The 25,669-nt window shown below is 40.8% G+C and overlaps 1 protein-coding gene and 1 pseudogene across 1 annotated transcript in view; one reads left to right on the forward strand and one right to left on the reverse strand.

Annotated features, from left to right (window-relative positions):
* Positions 1-25,669, reverse strand: part of Cdk19 (cyclin dependent kinase 19) — a 144,182-nt gene that overhangs the window by 20,493 nt on the left and 98,020 nt on the right. The window contains exon 5 of the mRNA XM_055615907.1: positions 12,255-12,312. Within this exon, the coding sequence (XP_055471882.1) occupies positions 12,255-12,312 (58 nt within the window). The remainder of the gene's footprint in view (positions 1-12,254; positions 12,313-25,669) is intronic.
* Positions 20,624-21,272, forward strand: LOC129683283 (60S ribosomal protein L7a-like; annotated as a pseudogene).

Consider the following 25,669-nt stretch of genomic DNA (forward strand, 5'->3'; position numbering starts at 1 on the left):
TGTGTGTGTGTGTGTGTGTGTGTGTGTGTGTGTGTGTGTGTGTGTGTTTTGAGACAGGGTTTCTCTGTTTAACAGCGCTTGCTGTCCTAGAACTTGCTTTATTTATAGATCAGGCTGGCCTCAAACTCAGAGATCGCCTGCCTCTGCCTCACAAGTGCTGGGATTAAAGGTGTACGGCACCATGCCTCGATAATAGCTATATTCTTACGTGTGCATGTGTACATATGTGTATGTGTGTGTGTGTGTGGGGGGGAGGATTGGGAAGTTCCTTAAACCAGAAAGGAAACCACTCAAAATAGCTTCCGGAAGTCTATCAGATTTGCTAGACCTCTCCCTCCCAAGGGTAAACCATAAGAAACTGCTCAGCGTCATTCTCAGGCAGGCCAAGGAGCAAAGAAGACACTGAGACCAGATCAGCTGTTTGGAAGAAGAGACAAGCTCAACTGCCTGGAAGAGGTTTAGTCCAACTGAGTCATTTGAAAAGGAATCTCTCTATTCTGTTGAGGGACCTGTAGGCTGCACAGCTGCTCCAGGTTCCCAGCTTTTGTAAGGTGTCTCCTATGCTGAGGTGGGCTTTGGTGATGCAGCTGTCTCTGATGCTCCTGTAAGCTACTCTTCACCGATCACAAAGTTGGTCTCTGATGGTATCCATACTTTACTATCGTGAGCTTCTTATCTGGTATGAATAGGCACAGGGTTTCCTCAAAACAAGTTTAGTCACATAACACTTAGCACCTTGTTTTTTGAGACAGGGTCTCTCTGTAAGCTCAACACTTATACACTGTGAGGCTAGCTGGCCAACAAGCTCCAGAATCCTGTTTCCAACCCTGTACCCACAGCTTTAGGGTAAGAGACTAACTAATGTGGGTGCTGGGGATGTAAACTCCGGTCTTTCATACTTGTGTGTTAGGCACTTCAATTAAGGCAGCACCAGGCCGTTAGCATCTAGGTCCTCAAGCACTGACTGACATCCAGTGAACTATATACACAGTAATTACAATATATACATGGTAATTACAAACCACAAAGGCAGAGTCACAAGAATGAGAAATCTCTATAATTTAAAATGTACACAGTACATTTTGAATGTGTAAGAGACCCAAATGTACTATAAAAAGTATAAATGCAAGTAACTATAATGGATCATTTAATCTGAGACTATGTATGCTGTAATATGCATTAAAGTATAATTGAGTATATTGTTTCTTTAGAGTTTAAATAATTTATAATGCTTCACAAGGCTGCTTTGGAGTATTAAGTTCTTTAAAAAAAAGCTAACCAAGGAAATCTGCGCTGATGCCTAGTCTTTCAAAACTAAATTGTTCTAGTGCAAACAAAAGTCGGTGATTTTACCAGTGCTTTCACAACATGATACAATGAGCAAGCACTAGTTTATATAAGGATATTTGTTAATTGCTGTTGTTGGTAACGTATGAAGGTGGAAATGCATGATGGGATGCTGGTTTGCCCACTGAAAACACATTATATTAAAGCCAAAAGCTAATGTTTCTCTTCTTGTTTTCTTCCTCTTAATTAAATTTTTAAAAATTAATTAAGTAATTTCTTTTGTTTTGGAGACAGGGCCTTACCATGTCACTCTGTTTGGCCTCTGCCTCCCAAGAGCTGGGACTAAAAAAGCATATGCATGGCTGGCTCCATCTCTTAACTTTGTTTAATTCACTGTCAAATGAAGCCCAGGCCAGAAGAAAGTAAGTATAATTCCATTCTACTGAATGAACTTTACAGAAGCTTTTCCAAATAATTGCTAATTTAGACAAAGTTAACTAACCTCAACATGGGTTTGACTGTTTTCTACAATAAGGAAGTGCTCAATGACATGGATGGGTGTGGGGATTAAGTAGGCAACATGAGAGGTCATGCAAGGCCCAGCACCAAAGCCTAACACCCAGCAGTGCACAGGACAGAAATGCACAGAGCACACACATCACAGGAGTCAGTTCTGCTGGTTCCTAAGAAGAGCTAAGCCCACAGTGGGAGGGTCTACATCTCTGTCAGGGTACCACCCGGAAGGAGGCTGTAAACACGGTGGAACTAGACCAAGTGAAAATGGAGCGTGAGCTGGGCTTTGCAGGTTAAGTCTTTTGAGATGGGGAGGGACAGAAAGGATGTTAGACAAGCGCTGCTAAGTATTCTGGGTTTCTTGAGATATTCTTACTCTTTGCAGAGGCTGGCCTGGAGCTCACTATGTAGCCCCAGACACTCCAATCCCCTCCTCTCAACTTCTCAAGTGTGGGCTGCAGGCATGAGCTGCACCGGAGGGTCTTTGATGTCGCTGAGGGGTGGGGGGTGGGATGCACCGTCTTTCCATTCAATGTGCTGTTCTTTTGAGCCCAGGCATCTGTAGATTTTCTCTTTTCCTACACTGGGAATTGAACCCAGAGTCTTACACACGCTATGCAAGCATCCTTCTATGACCTGTGCCCCAGACCCCATGTTACTATCTTTACATAGTAATTCTGAGGCGGTGGAAGTAGCATGGTGGTGGGTTACTCATCTGGTATGCATGAGGCTCTGGATTCAACCCCCAGTACCACACACACACACACACACACATGGCATTAAAACAAAGCTTATAAGCAATTAAATCAGTTTTAATTACTCTTGCTGCTATTTATTGCTTAATTTTATCTTTCATTTATCCCCAATCTTTAACAGAACTATAATCTTAAATTCTTAACAATAGGTGGCTGGCTTAAGTAGAAAACAAAGTTTTATGGTGACTAGATTTGGGTGATTAAGGTTAACATAATGACTAACACAAAAATAATAAAGAGTCTAAAATGGGGCTGGAGAGATGGCCCAGAGGTTAAGAGCACTGGCTGCTCTTCTAGAGGTTCTGAGCTCAATTCCCAGCAACCACATGATGGCTCACAACCATCTATAATGAGACCTGGTGCCCTCTTCTGGCCTGCAGGTATACATGTAGGCAGAACACTATATACATAATAAACAAACAAATCTGTCTTTAAAAAAAAAAAAAGAGTCTAAGATGATGATGACGACTTTGCTTGGGTACAATGGAGTTCAGGTTGCCAGGAAGCCAAGTAACAATAAAGGTGCCTGGTAGAGAGAACAGACATCCATTGCAGGCTCATTTTCATTACATCTAAATTTTGAGATCATACATTGTCAAGTCCTTGACAAAATAATTATAGAGGAAGGCTATGTCCCAAACCAGTGCTAAAGGTGTTCTGAAACAGCACATTTATGAGAACATGAGGCAACAGTAGCCCAGTGCAGACAAAACAACAAGAGCCAAAGACAGAAAACCAGCCATATAATGTCACACAGAATGCGAGAAGACAGCCTCAGGGCCAGCCTGCCCAGGTGTCAGGGTTCATTGTGGTAAGAACAGCCACTGACTCAAGCCACTGGGTCTGCTAGGGCACAGGTCATAAGCATGGGTCTTCTCAGAGACAGTTTTGACAGAGAAATGGATTTCTGGGTGAGACTATAACAAATTACGGTGAATGAACATTCAGGGTATCCTAGAAGTAGAGAAACAATGTGGGGGATGAACATGGGACATGGATGCTAAAGATGGGGTATGAACACAAGTGGTACAGAAAAGGTTACAAATCGTTTAAAGACTCAAGGATAGCTCACTGATGTAAACTTTGTGACTGCAAAATTGGAATGTTGCAGATCCAAAGCCAAAAATTATTGTGAGCTCTTTAGTCCCCTTAACAGTCACCTGTTATCTGCATCTGTGTCTCACCTCCCATCCTTTACAACATCAGCTAAAATCAAGCATAGACACTAATTCTACCAACCTAGAAGGGAAGAATGCTATTCAGTAACATCTAAAAACCCACAGCAGAGTCTAGCTACCTTGGTTATGGCCATTCCTTTTAGCTCAGAATAAAGCCCCCTATTCACTTTAAGGTGAGAGCTCTATTCTGCATCAACAGCGTTGGTTCTAAACCACAAGGCCTCCTGGAGGATTGACTTTCACCAGAGGGATCCACCTGGATTGGCATCAGGCATCTGCAGGTCCTCTATGTGTCCAACCATCTATACCTCTCCTCTCCAGATCAAGATGAAAGTATCAGGATCTCTTCAAGATGTGCACCAGCCTCAACGAGGAGGAGCCTTCTCAGCTCCACTATCAAGACAAGGAAGTGGTGGGCACCTAGTGTCGTGAGTCCCCTTACATTCTTGTAAATGTTCACAATAAACCCTAGGCCCACTGTGAGGAGCCTACATTGGTATGAGACCCAAAGGAGTTTTTCCCATAAGTGGAACATAAATTTGATCCAAGTCACAAATCCCTCTAGATAGCATGCAAGAGTATACAGCTTTTAGGGGAAAAGATACCTTCACCAAAACAAAGGGAAGAAGAAATTCCAAGTAGGAAGTGTTTGGAGACAACTGACACCTGGAAGTCCACCTGCTTTGTTTAGTAATTATAGCAATTCAACTTGCAATTATTTGGAGAAACAGGGAAACCTACGAAACCATAACTTGGTTTTATCCACCCTTACCCCACACATGCAATGAGGAACAGTCACTACCCCTAAATTGTGTTTTGTTTTGTTTCTATTAACTAGAAGTTCTATGCAATAAAGCAAAATATACTGAAAGGAAGGAATATTTCAATTTTAATTTGAAAGCATCTAAGAAATGAAAACATTGCAAATGTTAAAAAAAAAAAGTTTTGGAAACTAAGGTGATGCAAGCCTTTAATCCCAGCACTATGGTGGCAGAGGCAGGCGGATCTCCGAGTTTGAGGCCTGCTTGGTCTACAGAGTAAGCTCTAGGATGGCCAGGAAAGGTGCTAGAGAGCAGAAAATAAATAAAGCAGAAAATGAATTCTCTGACTGTGCCTCTTCTGAGTCCTCATCACCCTTTCCTTCTACTCTCTACCAATCCCCAAGCAAGGCAAAACTCCGTACCACACTAACTAGCTTTTCATGGCCTCTCTCAATAAAGCTTAGAAGGACAGTGATCCCAAGACTGTCTATACAGTACCTGACAAAAACTGAGCAAAGCTAGATTCTCAGGACCTGCTGGAATTTGCTAAAGCATTTCAGATAATTTTACTGACCTGTAATCCAGAGCTATTTATCTTTTATTCAGCTTTCTTCTGCTTTGCTTTTAAAATCAGGAAGGGAGAGCTATTACCTTAGACAATACATCAGGCCTCTCCTGTCCTTACAGTGAAGACAGTTCTGGCTGAGAGGCAAGTGACGTCAGCTGGTTCCACTAAGTGTGACTGTGATTGTTTCTTTTACACAGTTTTATGAATGGAACTACACGGGGCAAACTCAATCTGCCTCTAGAAGTTCTGACAGCAACTGAATACCAGACCCAAGGCTATTCCATTTTTGTAGTTCAAAAAACTTAGTAAATGTGAAAATGACCACTCTGAGGGTGGCCTATCTAGAATATGAGCATGTTATGCAAAAATTACATTTTTAGGACAATTTCTGAACTTGCAGTTAACTATGCCATGAACGTACACTGTCTGCTACTTCCTCTACTGCTGTTGCTCTTTTAAGGAAAAGGTATTCTATATCCTTTAGGATCTAGCCAAGCCTTCCTGTAATGCAAGCATTAAAGGGTTAATTATAGCTTGAGACTGGAGTGGAGAAATCTGGTCATCTTAAAAGCCAAGCTGTTGCCTGCTTAGAGGACTACAAAAGGTACATTAAAGTTTAGACACCTGGAAAAATGATCCTTCACCATTCCATTCTGTCATAAATATAACTCTGATTCAGTTATCTTCTTTTTTAATTTATTTTTTCTAAATATTAGTTACAGCTTATTAACTTTGTATCCCGGCTGTACCCTGCTCCCTCATTCTCTCCTAATCCCACCCTCCCTCCTTCATCTCCTCCCTGCCCCTTTCTAAGTCCACTGATTGGGGAGGACCTCCTCCCCTTTCATCTGACCCTAGCTTATTAGGTTATCTTCAGGACTGGCTGCAAAGTCCTCCTCTATGGCCTAGCAAGACTGCTCCTCCCTCGGGTGGTGGTGGGGAGGTCAAAGAGCCAGCCATTGAGTTCATGTCAGAAATAGTCCCTGTTCAGTTATCTTCTTAAATTTATTTTTTGGATTATAATATAGTTATGATATTTTTCCTTCCAAACCTTCTTATATATGCCTCCTTGTTCTCTTTCAACTTCATGGCTTCTTTTTCATTAACTGTTATTATATCCATTTGTGTATAATATACATATATTATGTATTTGTTCATACATTATATTTATGCATTTATAAATATACATTATATTTATATATATGTATGTTGGGCAGTGGTGGCACATACCTTTAATGTCAGCGCTTGAGAGGCAGGGCAGTTGGATCTCTGTGAGTTCTAGGACAGCCAGGACAACAGAGAGAAACTCTGTCTGGAAACATATATAAGCTGCTCAGTCTGCACAGTGCCGCACATTTTTAGGGCTGACCAATCCACTCTCAGAGTTCCTTATCTGCCCATAGATCTCTGTGATATCTGGGACTCTATCAAATATGTTTTCATAAGTTGCCAACAGATAAAATAAGATAGCTCTCTTTTTGAACCATTGCTAAGAATAAGATTATTCTCATTAACACATGTGATTCTACATGCAGAATTTAAGCTATTTCAATGAGAAAAAATATTTATAAGGAATAAAGCATTTCACCTTACCAAAAAAAAAAGTGTCTATTTTCAAATTTTATATTTACTTAGTTCTTTCTTTCTTTATTTGAGACAGGGTCTCTTTCTAGTCCAGGCTAGTCTGCAACTCACTACATAGCCCAGGTTTGCCTTGAATTTTGTTAAAGGTGTTTCAGAACACCTTATCTAAGGATTTTCTAAGTTCAAAAGTAAACGCACTGACACAAAACTAAAACCATCTTTCTATTTACAGTAATAAATTTTTATATTTACAAAAAATGACTTAAAGAATAAGGACATTATGTTTTATTCCTTTAAATGGGTCATTTAAAATTTGACCACTGAGCGGAGAGATGGTTTAGTAGTTCAGGGTGCATACTGCTCTTGTAGAGGACACGGTTCAGTTCCCAGCACCCCAGCGGTGGCTCTCATCGCCTATAACTCCAGCTGCAGACTACACGGCACCCTTTTCTGGCCTCTACAGCAGCAGGCATGCACATGACATAAATACATACGTGCAGACAAAACACCTATATCTATAAAAAATACAAGTTTAAAAAAAATAAAATAAAATTTGACCATTAGTATTTATTCACTATGAAGAATTAGGGCATTTCTGCTAAAGTAGACAGTGTCTATGAAACTCATTTTAGTGATCAAATATTTATATCTTTTTTTAAAAAGAGTTATGTATTTACTTACTTAGTGTTCTGACTGCATGTACACCTGCAGGCCAGAAGGGGGCATCGGATCTCATTATAGATGGTTGTGAGCCACCATGTGGTTGCTGAGAATTGAGCTCAAGACTTTTGGAAGAGCAGCCAGCCAGTGCTCTTAACCTCTGAGCCATCTTCCAGCGCATACAAATATTTCTACATATCTGTAAAATTTTCTACTGTGCCCTTGATTCTTTGGATTGGTGAGTAAACAAAAAATACAACTAAACAAATTAATTATTAAAATTCATTAACTAAAGCCTCTAGCTTTCTTAGCCAAATACACTCCCATTAATTCTTTTAAATTCTAAGATCTATCCCTTTTGGAAAACATATTTTACCTCCATATAAAATAATTACTGGGCATCCTATAAAAATGGACAAAGAACTATATAAGCCATCTCTAATAAGACACTATGCACCATGAGACTTAAAAAAAACTCTAAAAATTCAAAATCATTAACAGAATTCTCCCACAGTGAATACCTGAAGAAAAACGAAATAACAAAAGCTAAAAACAGGTGACTGTCAACTAGATACATGTTTTAAAGACTCTCTTTAGCCTGCATAGGGAGGACCCTGTCAGGTACTTCCAAAAACCTCGTCTTGAGTTAGAGAACTCTAAAGGGTAACATTTCAGTTTGTATTTCTCACCTCACACTTGGAACAACTTCTAAAGACACAACCACAACCTCATCTTCCAATACATTGACAACTGAACTAACTCTGACAACATCTGTAACGCTTACTCTTTTATAACATTTAAAAAATCCTTTTATGCTTACATATTTTAAAAACTAAGATATTTCATTTTCCTTGGTACATTTTCCTAACTGATAATGCTAATCTTGATTTTAGTAAAGCTACAACAGAGACCTAGAGTACTACGTCCTTTCATTAATCATGTGTTTGCTTACTCAAACCTACTTGACTTAAATTACATCTTGATGTTTTAAATGACTCAAATGTTTTCACAGAAGAATCTTCTCATTTTTCAGTATAGCTTTTTAAAAAATCTAATGTGCACATTGACAGAGACTTATTTTAAATTTTCCAAAAAGAACTCCATTTTAGGGATACTTCAAATTTAAATCTAAACAAGAACCATATGACTGCCTACTAAGAAGAGGGAAGAAAATATTAACTGGGTCTAACCATTTGGGTGAATATGCTATTACTTCTAAAAAGCCGGTGTGATATAACAAATTCAAGACTCTACACAGTTCTGTGGCACACTCAGGCCTCTACTCACTGTGAACAACTAACTGTACACCAATGGGTTTGACTGACTCAAAGTATATGAAACTATCAGTCATCTGAGGGCAACAACACTCAAGGAGTCGGTATCAAAACCGTTCAGAGGCCAGTATCAAAGGCGAGCGCTCTGGAAATATAGGTACTCAATGAGAAGGTTTAAAGCAAATCTACTAAGACTAATTTTAAAAATATACATCTTTAAAAGGAACACATAAAACTATTCTTCCAAAAAGAAGAAACTTACATCTAAGAAACCATCCTTTAAAATCCTTGTTTCCTAATTAAATAAATCTTTGGAGTGTTACATACTGCAAGCCAAGATTTTAAAAGCATGTTGCCCCTTGACATTCAGGGAACACTGCAGAAAAGGAGGTGGAAAATTTTAACAGCCAGAGGATAGGGATGAGGGTTGTAAAACGCTACCTTCTGGACACAGAATGGCCACTGGGCTCGTGAACTCACAGCAGCAGTTACCTATTTAATGGTGCACAAGGACCCACCTCTAGCTCAGAAGCTACTGGAAGCTGGTGGCTGCAGTTGGGGGGGGGATGATCTTATCTTTGAGGGTACCGCCAGTGGCAGGCTGTCCAGAATCAGGCAGACAGTCCTACACCTTTGTGTATACAGGCAGAACTAAATGAACTCAGTGTTCATGTTTTTAAGAGACATAATGGTGGGAGAAAGGTGAAGTGAAGGGGTATCTGGGTTTAGTGGGAGTTAGGGCAGAGATGATCAAAGTACATTATGTAAATGCATGAAATTATCAATAGATAAATAAAAATATACTTAAAATTACTAAATAATACTTTTCTTCTGATAATGAATAGCAAATTGGTAGGTAAAATTACAAAATAACTTTCTGGTTTCTTTCTGATTTTATGATGCCCACAGAATGCTGATCTCTCACAGGCCTGGTCTCCGGTTTCTACCTGATAGTAGTAACAGCTGGTACATACGGAAAAAAAAAAAAAAAAAAAAAACAATTTTGTTGGGAAGGAATTCTAAAAGTATTATCATCTGATTTCTTCTGCAATATAACTATTACCTATTTACTTTCTCAGTCTTTAATCCAGTATAATACCAAAGTAATGGGCCAAATAGCATTTAAAATAATGTGGATGTTAAAGACCAATCTTAAAACAAAAACTGACCAACACAAAGTTATGGCTACAAAATCAAACCAGCCAAAAGAGAGACTAAAATTAAAACAGTAATAAGTTATTTCATATATCCAAACCACAAATAAAATATTTCATAGAATATAAACGATGATAGGCACAGGGAGAAACATTTTAAAGAGCTTTTCTGAGTGGGGCGTTCTTATCTGCTACCTTTAGTTCTTCAGATCATACTGTGTTCTTGTTTATCTTAACTTTACCTACAATGTCTATATTATCTATCACATGTAAATATACATGTCAGATACAGAGGGCAAGAATACAAATCTGGGGCTGGAGAGATGGCTCAGAGATTAAGAGCACTGGCTGTTCTTCCAGAGGTCCTGAGTTCAATTCCCAGCAACCACATGGTAGCTCACAACCATCTGTAGTAAGATCTGGTGTCTTCTTCTGGCCTGTAGGTGTACATGCAAATGGAACATTGTACATATAATAAATAAATCATAAAAAAGAATACAAATCTGACCCATATCCTGAGAGCTAACAATGTTATATGATATGGTTATATGTTATATGTTATGATCATATAACAATGTTATATGATATTCTTCTTAACAATGACCCTCTCCTGTAAACTGCTTTCCTGGCTACTCAGCTTTTCATCTTCATTAGATGCTGGGAATGAGCCTTCTGGCCAACATGGGGCACAGGCCAACCTCCAGCCTCTATACATACAAATGCCTACCATGGCAAGAACGGGAACTATGGACTAAAATGCCACACCAGTGTTAAAGGTTCAACAAGGGTGACGACTCATTACAACTTTATGGTTGTGGGAAATCGGAATTTTGCAGGTCCAGAGCCAGGATATTGTTATTCCTCAATTCTATGTCTGATTGTCTATCCTATCAGTCATTGGGTAAAAGCTCCAGGATGTATTAATTTAACAGACCATGAGCTTCCATCAACTAAAAGTTAAGAATTTCAAAATAGATTAAACCTGTAGCAGAGCTGTCCATCTGTCCATGTCATCAGGACATACTTACTGCCCAGCCTGCTATAAACTGTCTGTCTACCTGGTGTTTCTGCCCATGCACGTGGGAAATGCCTTGATATAAGACTTCCTTTTGTTCTGCGACTATACAAGTTTGCTGTAGTTGCTCCCACAATGGAACTAGCTATTATGCCACCTGAATCCACACTTATAGGTCCCAGTTACTTGTGTTTGGCTCAGAATAAACTCTCTCTTAATTCGGGCACGAGAGTTGTGTTTGCATTGGCAGAGGTAAGATTAGGTTTGAAACTGAAAAGGGACTTGTCAGTGCTTAAGGGAAGAGGGGAGCTTTGAGAAGAGAAAAATGGCCATGCTGTACTGCAGGGAGCTTAAGAAAAGCAGTGTGTTTTCAACAGCTACAGAGGGAACCAATCAGGTGCTCAGCAGCCATTCCTTTCTCAGAGGCTGTTTCAACAAGTGGACATCAGTGAGGTGTCATCAGGCTGTTTGTAGGGTAAAGTCTCAGGGCAGGAGCCTGAGCCATGGCTTCAAGGTGTGAGTAAGGCACAGCTCTTTGAACCCAGGGTTCCTTCACTGTGGTAACTACCTTTAGAAGGCAGCTGTGTGGCTGAGAGAGCATCATAAAGAACCCACTACACTGCATGATAAATGTTTACATGACTGTCTCTTACGGGGAGGGACTAGCTTTTCTCTCCTCTTCCCCTTTGCCAAGCAAAATGGATGTCAATAAATGCCTGTAAGGAATTGAGAGGTAAAACAAAAATAGAAGCAGGTGATGGGAAAGGTAAAAGCAGGAAGGGTAAAAAAGCAGCTATCAAGTATTTAGCAACAACGTAGTTTTCAATGAAGGTGAATTCCATCAACTCCAGGCAGAGGTTCAAAGCAGGGTTAGTAGTTTAGAGAGCAGCTTCTCACGGAACCAGGCTGAGAAGAAGATGCAGAAGTGGGAAGCCAGCAGCAGGACAGGCTGGGCGACATAGGGTGGAGTGGAATCCGTCAGGTGAGCTCCATCCGTTCACCTCTAGCATCTGTTCCGATAGCAAACTAAGACCCTTGCTGCGGAGTTGACGAAACACAGGCAAGTGTGGGGTGCTATAGTGTTCATTTAACAAGTATGAAAGTGTCTGAGCAAAGACATGCTGCTGAGGATAGGGGTGAGAAGCACCTGGACAAAGGTGGGTTGTTGTGGTGGAGAATAGGGGTGACATGAAACACATGTGGACACATGGTTGTTATGCTGGAGAATGGGGGTACATGAAACACACATGGCACACTGTGTGGAAGCAAACGTTTATGGGGCTTGTTAACTGACACCTCAGTTAGTATGACTGACAATGTTATTTTGAGGAAAGAGCTGTGGAAAACTGATGGCTTTATAGGCTACCTACATTTTCCAACATCTTTTCTATAAACACTCCGAGAAAGTAATTTAAAAATCAACAACTTTATAAGGGTATTAAAGAGGGAAACACCTTTGTCGTCACTTCGGTTTCTTCACCATTATCTTAGGAATAATTACCTACCTATTTTGACTCTCCCCCTTTCAGGGCCTTCTCCCATTACTAGGATATTTGCTGGTTTCTAGAAATAAAAATAGAGCATTCAAATTACTACATTTATTCTTTTGACATGCTCCAAAATGGAAATTTCTCATATGAAAATATAATTTATGTATTTTCATACAGTCTAAACTAATTAAAGATTAAGGCATCTTTTACAGTTAAAGCATTTGATATTCTTGAAGTTAGCACTAAATTCATATAGACATCTTTGCCAGGGAAACATATCTATTTTCAAAGCTGTGTCATATAAATAATCATACAATAATTAAAACTATCATTACTATATTTATATCCCATACTTTAAAAACCTGAACAACTTAAATGCACTCATTTTTAATATAAAAATTTCAAATCACAATATAATTACTCTCGGGTAAATAAACCAAATGAGTATTCCTTGGAATACTCTAAGTAAGCATCACTGACATACAGACAGACTCTCTCAGAATTCACATCAACTATAATAAAAGCAAAAGGAAGCAACGCCAAATATAGCTGGCCAGTGGTGCCCCACGTTTTTAATCCCAGCACTCAGGAGGCAGAAGCAGGCAGATCTTTGAGTTCGAGGAGGGCTTGGTCTACAGAGTGAATTCCAGGACAAGGTTACACAGAGAAACCCTGTCCTGAAAAACAAAACAACACAAAAAACTCAATAATAATAGTAAGAAGAAAGAGAGAGGGGGAGAGAGAGGAGAGAGAGAGAGAGAGAGGAAGGAAGGAAGGAAGGAAGGAAGGAAGGAAGGAAGGAAGGAAGGAAGGAAGGAAGGAAACTCCAAACACAAATTCAAAGCACAGGACACTAAAACCCAACGCCAACACAAAGCTCTACATACAAGCACAGATGTTCCATGCCTCTCACACCATCCTCACCTGAAAATGTGTGTAAACAAATTAAGGCAACAGAGAGGGGAGAAGTTAGCCCAGCTCCTCTGAAAACTTGGGAGAGAAAATGTATGTATATGTAATTTATTGTACTCATTTATTCAATGATAGATGGATAGACGGATGGTAAATTTTCTTTTGAGCAGTCTTTTTAAATATCTTTCTTCTGTGCTTTCTCTTTCACCCTCCCTCCCATCTTGCCCACGTTGCTGGTTTTTGTTTACAACAGCACTTCAATGAAAACAGCAAGCACACACACAAATAGTTCAAATGAAGTGACTAGTGATTTTATTAGGGGCAGTGCCTAAGGGGGTGAAGGCAGGGACAGAGTCTCTTAGGCAGATCCTGAACAATCAACAGAGCTGAGGAGACAAAGCAGGGGAGAAGGAGAAAGGCTATGAAGAGGAGAGCCCAGGAAACAGTAAGAAGTTGGACCTAAAGAGGGAGAAGGTTCATACTGGATTGTCTTAAATGTCAAGTGAAGTAATGTGACCCTTATCTGCAGGCAGTGGAGATGGTAAGCAAAGAGACCAGAACTGCTGTGAAGAGATAAGAAAGCACAGAGGGCGTGGTGGAGCTGAGAAACATTTTAGAGAAGTTTACAGGACTTTGTGACTGGGAGGGGAAAAAAACCAAAACCAAAACCAAAACCAGGGCAAAGATCACACAAAGGCCGTGGCTTCATCTGACAAGAATGACTGTGCCTTTTGTGTTGTGGACTTGAAAACTATGTGAGGTATTAACTTGGGAAGGGGGGCAATAGAGCGGGAGATGAAAACATGAAATGCTCAAGCCACACTGCCCAAGAGCTTTGGACTCATTTGGAGTCATTGCCAGGGGAGTGTGATAATTAAGTCAAGGAGAAAGTTACCAGGACAGAGTGGGTAAAATAGCATCAAGTGAAAAACCTTACCTTCAAAATTCACACTTGGTAACTATCCACTGATTGATAATCAGATCGATTACAGAATGTTATACTGAAAACTTCCAGGAATCAAAAGGAAATAATATATGATGACCTTGATTCCAAGGAGCCTCAATCCACTACAGGAAGATGGAGTGAGTTTTAGAATAGAGCATTATGAAAGTATTAAAATCTGGAATGAATAATAACTCTTCTCAGTGAGCATCAGGATAACATTTAGGAAGGTGACTTTGGTAAAGATGGTTAGGATATTAATAAACTCAAACATGAGGAATAGCTTTTCAAGCTCCGAAAGCCTAAAAATACATATAACACAGATATGGGAGATGGCTGGAGAGGTGGCGCTGCAGTTCAAAGTGCTTGCTGCCCTTCTGGGAGACTTCGGTCCCCAGAACCCATGGGTCACCTTGCAATCAGCTCCAACAAGTCTGATGCCCACTTCCGGCCTCTGAGGGCACCAGTATGTCATGAGAGTGCATGTGTCCAAGCACAAACATGTACACACACAAACACACACAATTTTAAAGTCAATTATGAAAATATCACGTTTTGGAAATTTAAAAATATATCTAAAGCATTCTAGGCAAAAGGAGAAACTATACAAAAATGAAAAACACTCAGGACCAAAATATTTAAAAGATACCTTACCAAAACTTGAAGGAAGGTAGCTAATAAAGCATTTATGGCTTTGAGTGCTATGTCAAGAAAAAAGCCTAGACATAAGGAAGTGTGTGCCTGAGATGTTTAAGAAAAGAGGCAGCTCAAGAGAGCAAACAAGAGAAACAAAACACTATGTAATATTATTAAAAAGAGCCAGGCAGCAGTACAAACCGGAGGGGGTTATAACATACATCTTCCAGACAACAGGAGCAAGAACACAGGAGGCATAGGTAGAAATGGAGCCAGTGGTGGCAGAAAAACAAAAGAACCCCTTGAAGGGCTGTACAGCTTTTAGGCTATGTGTACAAGGTAGCTGTGGTCAAGAAAGGAGATGCATGTGGTAGTGCAGGCCTGCAACCCCGGAACTCAGGAAACTGAGGCAGTTCTCGAGAAACACAAGTGAGGGCAGCCTAGACCAAACAGCGACAGCCTGTGAAAGACAGAAAGATAAGAGAAAGGAGGAATGGAGAGGCTGGTTGGTAAAGGGATTAAACAACCCAGGCTGCAGATCACTCCATTTCCATGCCAGCTGGGTGACAAAGCAATTCCTGTAAGCCTTGTAATCTGCATCTTATGGCAGACACATGTGTGTACTTACGTTGGATATATACTCCGAACAGGAGTGCTATCACAATGCCATGCATATCCTCATCTTTACATTTTTCCAAGTGGTTGTTTATACTTTCAGTAACAGCTTCTGAGAGTCCTAAGAGCTACACATCTTTGCCAGTATTATTTTTCCAATTATAAGTTTTAAGAAATTTTGGAATGTGTAGAAAAGTAATTCAGCATGGTTTCAACTCGAAATTTCTCTGATGTCTAATCTGGCTGTTTTGGCTACTTGGATGCCAGTCTTTTATGAAGTGTATGCTTAAGACTTTTGCCAACTGGGCATCAAAGCAGATGCTGAGACTCATAGCCAAACTTTGGGCAGAGTGCAGGGAATCAAATGGAAGAAGTGGGAGATAGAAAGACCTGGAGGGGGCAGGAGCCCAACTGCGCCAAAAAAACTAGGTCCAGAGGGGCCTGCATAGACTGAAGAATCAACCAAGGACCATGCATGGAAAGGACCTGGATCCCCTGCTCAGATATAGCCCATTGGCAGGTCAGTCTCCATGGGAGTCTCCTAGTAAGGGGAGCAGGGATGCTATCTCTGGCATGAACTCGGTTGCCTGCTTTTTGATCACCTGCCCCTGGTGGGATGGCCTTACTAGGCCACAGAGAAAGAGGATCCAGACAGCCCTGATAAGACCTGATAGGCTAGGGTCAGATAGTAGGGGAAGGGGCCTATCAGGACTAGGAGAGGGGCAAAAGGGGGAAAAGGGAGGGAGGGTGGGACCAGGAGGAAGCTACAGCCAGGATACAAAGTGAATAAATGATAATAAATAATAATGATGATAAAAGAAAAAAAGCAACAACAACAAGGGCTGAGGTTGCAGCGCAACAGGAGAGCACTTAATCAGCACACTCAAGAACTTGGGTTTGGTATCCAGTACTTCAAAATTAAATAAAAAGATCTAAGACTAGCCAAGACATTTGTGAGAGGCTATGTTGCAGGCGGAGGAGTGGGTATAGGACTTGGGCTCAAAGCAAAACATTGGCTCAGATAAGATGACCAATGGTCTAGAGTGAGAACCAAGAGGGCCACGACACTGAGAACTTGAAGTCAGTGGAGAAACTATTCAAAAGTGATGTAGGAGCAACAGGTTACCCAAAGATGGAACAAAAAATTAATCCTTACCTTTATATGACATATATATATATATATTTCAAGAGGAATAAAGTATAAATGAAGTTTGAGTAAAAATATAAAAATAGCTTTTATTTCATCTTTAAGACAGGAATTTCCTATAGAGCACAGCTGGCCTGTAACCCATGTAACTCAAGCTGGTTTCAAATTCAGTAACCTCCTGCCTCAGCCTCCTGAGCACTGGGATTAAAAGGGTATGCCATGATATTTGGTGTAGGCTTCTTTTTCCCCCCTCAAAGATTCACTTTATTTTTAACTGTATATGTCCAGGTGTGGCTGTGCACATGAATGCAGTGTCCACAGAAACAAGGCAGCATCAGATCCCCTTGAGGTGGAGTTCCAGGAGGCTGTGGGTTGCTCAATGTGGAGACTGGGAACCAAACTCAGGTCCTCTCCTGGCTAACCTCTAAGCCATCTCTCCATCCCCAAGCAAACTTCTTTATGAAGACAATTTTTTTTTTTTTTACCATAAAGGACTAATAAATTTTGCTACATTAAGATAACCTGCAATCACCAGGTGGGTGGTGGCACATGCCTTTATTTTCAGAGGCAGGTGGCTCTTTGTGAGTTTGAGGCCAGTCTGGTCTACAGAGTAAGTTCCAGGGCAGCCAAGCTAATTTGGTATAATCTTGTATGAGTAACTGAATCACTCTGAATCAGTACTTTCACTTTTACATAATATCAGAGAATGTTTGTAACATAGTTCATTATTTTAAGAAAATAACTGAAATACAAATAAATGCATGTAAGTATAATCTTGGAACAAAACACTATATAATCTTGGAAGTATTATACTGCATAAAAAAAGAAAGTTTTAAATGATATCTATAACAGAACACATTTCATATAACTTAAAACCAAGCAGAGCTAAATATACTCTTTAGACTTATCTAGGCCATCTGTTATCTCTAGGAGAGGAGGAAGATACTAGAAGATAGGGAGGAAAAAAAAAAACTAGCATGGTCCACTTGTTAAGTGGCAGGTTCTTAACAGTTTGTAGAATTTTACGCTTTTAGCATACACAAATTTTGTGAATATTTTTGCATGTGCATATTAACATGATAGCAACCAACAATAAATCAAGGACTGGGGTTAAGGGGTTGGGAGGTACTGTCTCCCAGGGGTTTTAAGCGTTATTTTATACTGCACAGAGAGCGCCTCTTTGAGGAGGTAGTAACTGGAGTAAGATCTGAAGGCGGTGCAGTAGGGAGTGTTCCGCCTGATGTCTAAGGGGAAAGCCATCGAGGCAGAGAAAGAGCAACTTGAGTGGACCACGCAAACATGTTCTAGAACCATGGTGGTTACAACGGCAGAATACAATGATAATGCTTATAAAAAGGACACCAAGAAAGGGCTCATTTCCTGTTTCAAGCGGTTCCACTTTCAGCATAAGCCCTTTTAGTAACCAAAACTGGGTACATTCTTGAGTCTGTGTCCTGAGAGCTGAGAGCTGATCAGGGCTGCCACAAGAGGTGCAGGTGTTTGAGAAAGGGGAAGGAGGGAGAAAGGGAAAAAGGCAAGACCTGCGACCAGGGTTAGAAGAAGAAAAGGTGAGTCTATCTAGATAGCACAGGGTCCCTGTAAGTGGCTGTCAAATGTAAACAATGAAATCTGAGGCGATGTGACCAAAATGGATGATTAGGTCATTGGTAGCCCAATAAAAATATTTTTTGTTCAATTGCAGAAGCCAGATGTTCTAAATAAAACTCAAGTTAGTGTAAAAAAGGCAATAAGTCTGAAGATCTTAAGAATGAGTATCTCTGAGGGGTCATGATTTTTAACATTCTAAGATTATCAGAGTGTACAATCTATTCTTCATACCATCCCCTATAGCGCTTGTAATTCCTAAAGTTTGCACTTTTAAAGCGCTTTAAAATTCTAAGGTATAAACACAATGAAGTCTGTGGCATGGGAACAACAAATGGCTTCAATGGCTTAGGACAGGAGTGGCCTACCAACTCTTTTGTACAATCTAAAAAAGGTGCCCAGACCTTGGGCAGCGCCACAGTGCAGGACGCCGGTAGTCAAGAATGACAATTATCCAGTCTTTTTCCAAGTGCACCTACAAAGTGGGATTACCTGTCCCCTTCAGAACAAGTGAATACATGATGTGGTCATCCACCATTAAAATATGATTAACTCTTCAGAGTATCCTCTCACACTCTTTGAAACAGAAATAATCAAGGGTGCAGAGGGCTATGACGCCTGTCTTAGAACAACTCTACCCAATTCTCAAGATTTCATACTGGATTCTACCTATGAGTGTTTAATATTCAAAAGACTAACTTTAATAGTTAGTATCAGTCAAAGTTATGTGGTGAAAAGAAAGGAATTGTGTAGTTCAATACCCATACCCCACTACAAAACTAAACAGATAAAAAAAGCAAGCCAAAATTGTTCTGACCCAGTTACATCTCAATTAGCACAGACCAAGCTTCACCAAAACTCGTCTTCTTACTGTGAACACAAAATGCCAGCTGTGAAAGAAAGTGATACTGCTGGGTTTGCACACTTCTGTTGCCATAGAAACGGCAGAAATGGCAAAAGCTGGATGCCTCACATTTAAGTTATCAGCAATAAAATCAAACAGGCAAGAATCAATGCTGCAGGGTTTTAGTTAAATTCTATTCCAAAGGCAACTCATGAAAATATGCAATAGTAACATGATTATTCAGGGCTATTTCTTTAATATCTGTATTTCTGCAGAATTTAGTAATTCTTAATCATACACTCATGATACTTTACATGTATTCTAGATCTGCTTTTCCTTTTATAGGATCAAATATTTCACAGGGTTAAATTTACTTCAGCTAATTGGTATATCATAAATAGAACAGCCACAGAGATCCACGAGCATTCTACTACACTTGCTTTGCATTCCCTACTTCAACATGTTTGGCAATCTCAATATGACTCTCAACAGCACCAAAGGCAGGAAAACAGAAGCCCAACTGATCAGTCTTGAATAACAGGAACAAGACAATCAGAGTTAGGCTGAACTAGTTTCTATAACAATGGACAATGCTGGCCTGATATTAATGGCTACAACCATGCTCTCGCTTAAATACAGCGTGGTACAATTCCCGTCACATTTGATACAGAAGTAAAACCCCAGAGGATTCATTTCTGCACACTGTTCTTCACTGTTCCCCTGAACAAATAAGACTCTGTGCTGCAGAGCAAACAACTACCTAAAAGGAAGCGCTGGGCTTTCTTTTCTTGAACAAATACAGTAGTCACCTGCAGACATCAGTCTGCCATAATTATCCATACCTTAAAACAACTCATTGATTGGACAGTTGGATAGCTGAGCATTTAAAAATACAGAAAGACACAGGGACTTGTGCTAGCAATCCCAGCATTTGGAAAGTGGAGGCAAGAGGATCAGGGTTCAAAGTCTTCCTTGGTTACCTAGCAAGATCCAGTCCAGCCTGGGAAAGGAGAGCCAGTCAAAAGGTGGAGAGTGCAGGGCATGGTGCAGCACTCCTCAAATATCAGCACCTGGGAAGCAGAGGCAGCTATACCTCTGAGTTCCAGGATAGCCTATGCTACCTAAAAACAAAACAAAACAAACAAACAAACAAACAAACAGAGAGAGGAGTAGGAAAGTGGGGTGGAAAAAAGAGAAGTGAGAAATGCAAAAAACTAATGTGATTACAGGTTTCTAGACATTAAAGAGTCTTGCCATCTACTAATTAGCTACGGAACCAATGGTTAGCCCTCACAATCCACCCAGTTAGGGAGTTAGGTGTTAAGTGTCCTTTGATGGGTGACATCCCAATTTTAAAAGCAGTATCAGGAAATGAGTGAACACCCTCAGATATACTGGGTTTGTTTCCAAATATGTTTTAAAATTTTGGATTCTATTACAGGATTCCAAAAATCACACGATTCCCAAATTGACACTCCTAGGTCTGTAACATTCCACACATCTTAGAAATAGGTCATCTCCCTCTCTCTCCTCTAGTCCAGCAAGATGCCCAAAGGAAAGAAGGCCAAAGGGAAGAAGGTGGCCCGGCCCCTGCCGTCATGAAGAAACAGGAGGCCAAAAAGAAAAAAGGCCCAACTTTGGCACTGGGCAGGATATCCAGCCCAAAAGAGATCGCACGCGTTTCGTCAAATGGCTCTGCTACATTAGGCTGCAGCGGCAAAAGACCATTCACTATAAGCAGCTCCAAATTCCTCCTGCCATTAACCAGCTCACCCAGGCCCTGGATCAGAAACAGCTACCCAGCTGCTTAAGCTTGCCCACAAGCACAGGCCAGAGACAAGGCAGGAGAGGAAGCAGAGGCTGCTGGCCTGTGCTGAGAAGAAAGCTGCTGGGAAAGAAGACATCCCAACTAAGAGACCACCTGTCAACACAGTCACCACTTTGGTGGAGAACAAGAACATGACTGCCCACAATGCACACCCTATTGAGTTGTTGGTTTTCCCACCTGTGTTGTGTTGAAAGATGGGGGTCCCCTACTGCATCATCAGGCTGAGGCAGCTGGTCCCCAGGAAGACTTGTACCACTGTCGCCTTCACACAGGCTAACTCGGAAGACAAGGCTGCCCTGGCTAAGCTGGTGGAGGCCATTAGGACCAATTACAATGACAGATATGATGAGAGCTGCCGCCACTGGGGAGGAACATCCTGGGTCCTAAATCTGTGGCTCACACTGACAAGCTGGAAAAGGCAAAGGCCAAAGAACTCGCCACTAAACTGGGTTAAATGTACACTGCTAAGTTTTCTGTACATAAATATAATTACAAAATTAAAAAAATAAAAAAGAAGTAGGTCATGTCCACAAGTATCACAAACTCCAGTCATCCAAGAAAACCATCTTTTCCTGGTATTCTCTCCTTGGTCAACAACAGAAGTCTGACCTTGATCCTGGCCTTTATGCCTTGAATCTGTCATTGCTCCTTAGCTACCATAAGCCCTAAATAGTTACTACAGCCTTTCCTCCTTTCTACTCTGATCAGCTTGCCTCAGACCTCATGCTCTCTTCCCAGCCAAGTATAACAACTTGACAAAGGTGCTGTCTCTGAGTCCTTAAACCAGCTAACTCTGAGCGTCTCTCTTAAAGACTTGACCAGCCCGGGAAAATCCACACTTTAAACAATTAGGATCCCCAGAACTGGTCTTCCTGGCTTTTCTGCCTTTTCTTTGTCCAGTGATACCAACCTGTTGGCAGCTGCTTAGTCTATGCCTCTACTTACACCATTTCTTCTGCCTGAAACGCTCCCAGGCCCATCACCCTATCACTTTCCCATATTAACTTCTACTTAATTTTAGTGTTCCAAGGCCTTCATCCCAACTGGTTAGGTTCTGCTTCTGTGGTCTCAGTGTTTTATACTGAGCTGATCCTTGAATGATGTGTATTCATGTTAGTGGCCCCTGCAAACTGTGTGTGTGTGTGCATGCGTGCATGCTAGGAATAAAAGCCTTGTTGCTCGTGGCTGGGTACGTGTTCATGAACTATCAGTGCCTTTAAAGCTCTTCAGCTTTAAGACCACCTGTGTATGCATTTCCTCACAATGGACCCACTGAAGGAAGAGGTCGTGTTTTCTTAATCCTTATATTCCCAAGGGCTCAGTACAGGGTCTAGTATATATTAGCAAATCAAAGTAAGTTTGCAAAGCAAGTTCTAAGTCTGTAAACTAGTACTTCCTCCACAGAAATGCAATGATTTTAAAAAATCTAGTTTTAAGTGGTGGCTACATTCAGTAATGCCATTACTTTCATACTGTAGGCACACTGCAGGCTAAAAAGGCTTCTCTATCCAGAGAACCCGGCCACTATTTAAAATGTTACCTGTAAGTGAGAAAGTCTTCCCAGTCAAGTCCCATGTTTATAGCTAGATGTAAGCTATTTGTAAATTAGAAGCAACCTGTCATTCTAAGGACATGATCAGTTTCACTTTACCTTAAACCAGACTGGCAGTGTCTACTGTAACAGTCATGTTACTCTAACTCTGGTACTCATATTAAACAAAGCCTGCCAACCCAGCACTGCCAAGAGTTAACAATGCACTGCTTTGTCTGCCTTCCAGAAGCTGTTGTAGGCCTGAACAGCAAAGATACGCTTTTCTTTTCTCTAACAAGGACCAATAAAAAGCAACACTATAAAAACGCTCAATGCAAAGAAACACATGTATCTGGAAGGCTATTTACCTAACACACTCCAAAGTCCAGAGGAGAAAATAATCAAGCTATATGGCACACTGATATCCACAGCAAGAACAACACTGCAAAGGCATTCAGACTCAACATTAAGAAGTACACTCACACAGCAACAATGACAAAAAAGCAGGTTTCTATTTACATCCAAAATTCAAAGAACATTAACTTGGTAAAAACAGCATCCCTGAATGTTTTCTAGATTTAACTACAGCCCTCACTGCCCAAAGGCTCCCATCTGGGGCCCTTGGTTCTTCTTCTTTTACTTATTTACTTTTAAAATTTTTATTTGTGTCTTTTTGTTCATTCTTATTATACCAAGAAAGAGTATCAGAGAAACTACGAGCAAACTGAGCTCTCTTGTCTTACTGATGAGGAATCGGAGGCTGGGGTGAAAGGCCTAGAACTTTCAGCTACTGCACTGTACGCAGAAAGGGGCAGGCCCCAGTGAGATGCCGGGTTCCCAAAGGCATTCCCTAGGCCAGGTCTGTGAGAGCAAGAGCACACTGGACAACTGTATGGTGTACTGGTTTTTATCCCTTGCCTCTAGGAGCCTTCCACTCAGATGTGGGCTCAGAGAAAAGCATGCTCCCACATGATAAAACACCATGGCTACAAACAACTTAGGGTGGAAGGGATTTACCTCATCTTGGGACTCTCAGGTCACACCTGTCACTGAGGGACGTAGAGCAGGAACCTGGAGGTAAGAACTGGAGCAGAGGCCATGGAAGTTACTTGCCGGCCTGTTCCCTGCTTTCTCACGGCACCCGGACCACCTGTCTGAAGACAGCACACCAGTGGGCTGGGCCCTCCTAGATCATCACTAATTAAGAAAATGCCCAAAAGGCTTGCCTACAGCAAGATCTTTTAGAGGCACTTTCCCCACTGAGGCTCCCACTTCTCATTTATCTTGTGTCAAGTTGACAAAAACCTAGCCAGGCCAAATACCTCCTTCCCTCTCATAGCTGGCTAGCTGGCTGATGCTGCCCTAACCCTACCCCACCCCACCAGCTGGAGCTGCCCCAATCCCACCCCACATACATTTTCCCCCATTCTCCCTCCTAACGAAGATCCCCCAGGATGCCTCTCCTTCCCTTTAAGGCCCCACCATGTTTAGCTCTCTCTCTGTAGCCTGTACTGTTCTGTCTAAGTGCTCCCCTCCCACCTTTCATACTATCAAACCTAATTCCTCAAGGGATTATAAATTAAGGAAGCTTCCTCTGCAGACTGACCTCTCCAGTTCTTGTTTTTTATTTATCAGTATGTGTTCTAGTTTTGTTTCTATGTTGTGACAAAAAATAAAGACCTAACAAAAGCAACAGAGAGAGAAAGCATGTTTGGCTTTCTATTTCAGACGGTCCTACTCCATCACCTTAGGGAAGTCAATGCAGGAACTCAAGTGGCTGGCTATATCACATGCACAGTTAAGACCAGAGAGAAAAAAAAAAGACACCATTGCTTGCTTGCTGCTTCATTAGCTTTCTTCACTACTGTAAGTTCATTTATTCTGTGGCAAGTTGACATTTGCAACTAACTGTCACAGTACAATTCAGATAAGCACTGTAGTAACTCTCTTTAAGGAGAATGTTAGCTTAGTAAATTAAATGAAAATAGAAAGTCATTTGACTAGCAGAGTGCTCTCGCCTCCAGAGACTCTCAATACTATCTCATTTGTCTACATGTATGTGTGTGCACATGTGTGTGGAGCCTGAGGCACCAGTCAAGGTATAGATCTCCTGGGAGCAGCCTGGATCCTCTGCAAGTGCAGCAAATACACTCAGCCCGACCAAGCCATCTCTCCAGCCCCTCCTTTGGACCTTTAAACAGATGCCAATTCCGCTCACTAATATAAAACTATCAGAATGCAAGCTGAACTTTTAGGACAGAACTTCCACAAATACTCTGTAAAAGAGAAGAGCTAAGACAGGCCTGAGCGTCCATTCCCATCTTCCCTCAGTAAAACCAATTGCTTAGCATGTGCTAGGTTCTGGGATATGAGGGTGAAAAGACAGTTTAACTGGTAGGTCACTTTGCCGCCGACCTAGTAGCAATGCTCTAAAGCTAAATATCAGTAAATCTACTCAGTGCCACCACTTAGGCGTATATGAAACGTCATATGCTTTGCAAAGATTCTGTTCACTTAACTTAGAAGCACAGACAATAAGACAGCACCAGGACAGAGTCAGTGAGAGATGAACCCTGCTCTCAGAAGCTCTGTAAAAAGGCTACCAACTACATGCTGGCATCCCTCCAAGGCCAGAACAGTAATCCAATAAACATGAGTCATCCTGTATTTCATCATCTTACTGTGGACTGCATCCTGCCATAAAATTAAAATACAGCTTTCTCTCAAACTGTTTACAGGTTTCAAATATTTATAGACTTATGTCTCTCCTTCACTGTCTCTCAGCCAAGAAAAATACATTTAGTTCTGTCTCCTTTCCTTTTAAAGTCAATTCCTCAATTCAAATAATCTTTTTGTGGCTTTAAAATTCTCTGCTTTTGTATTCCATTCTAGGATCCAAGTCATCTAACTGAAATATTGTTCCAGACATGAAAACACACACAGTTTAAAAAAAAAAAACTTTTTGAGGATTAGTGCTTCTGTATATGAACTCTAGAATCTCAGCTTTTAGCTAATCTCAATTTCCTTCCCTTATATTATCAAGCTGTTCAGTTTTTCTAATATTGTACTTGTATGGATTTTCCAGGTTCCTCATATGAAATTAATTAGTTAGAGACAATGAGTGCACAGAAAAACAGTTGTGACTAACAAATGCTCTAAGGCACTGAGAAACAAAGCAGTTAAAAAGCTTCTAGGGTCTCATACAGCAGCTCTGTTCTTCAGATCACTAAAATAAACTTCAAATATCTCTATCTCCTTTTACTAACACATTCTTATTTTATATACTTTACATTTCTCCATTGACAACAATGTATAGGTTAAACATTCCATTCCTGAAAAGTCTTGGGCAAGAGCAGGACAGTATGGTTT

The sequence above is a fragment of the Psammomys obesus genome, unplaced genomic scaffold (assembly GCF_907164565.1).
Source record: "Psammomys obesus unplaced genomic scaffold, mPsaObe1.curated_primary_1811, whole genome shotgun sequence".
Classification (NCBI taxonomy): Eukaryota; Metazoa; Chordata; class Mammalia; order Rodentia; family Muridae; genus Psammomys; species Psammomys obesus.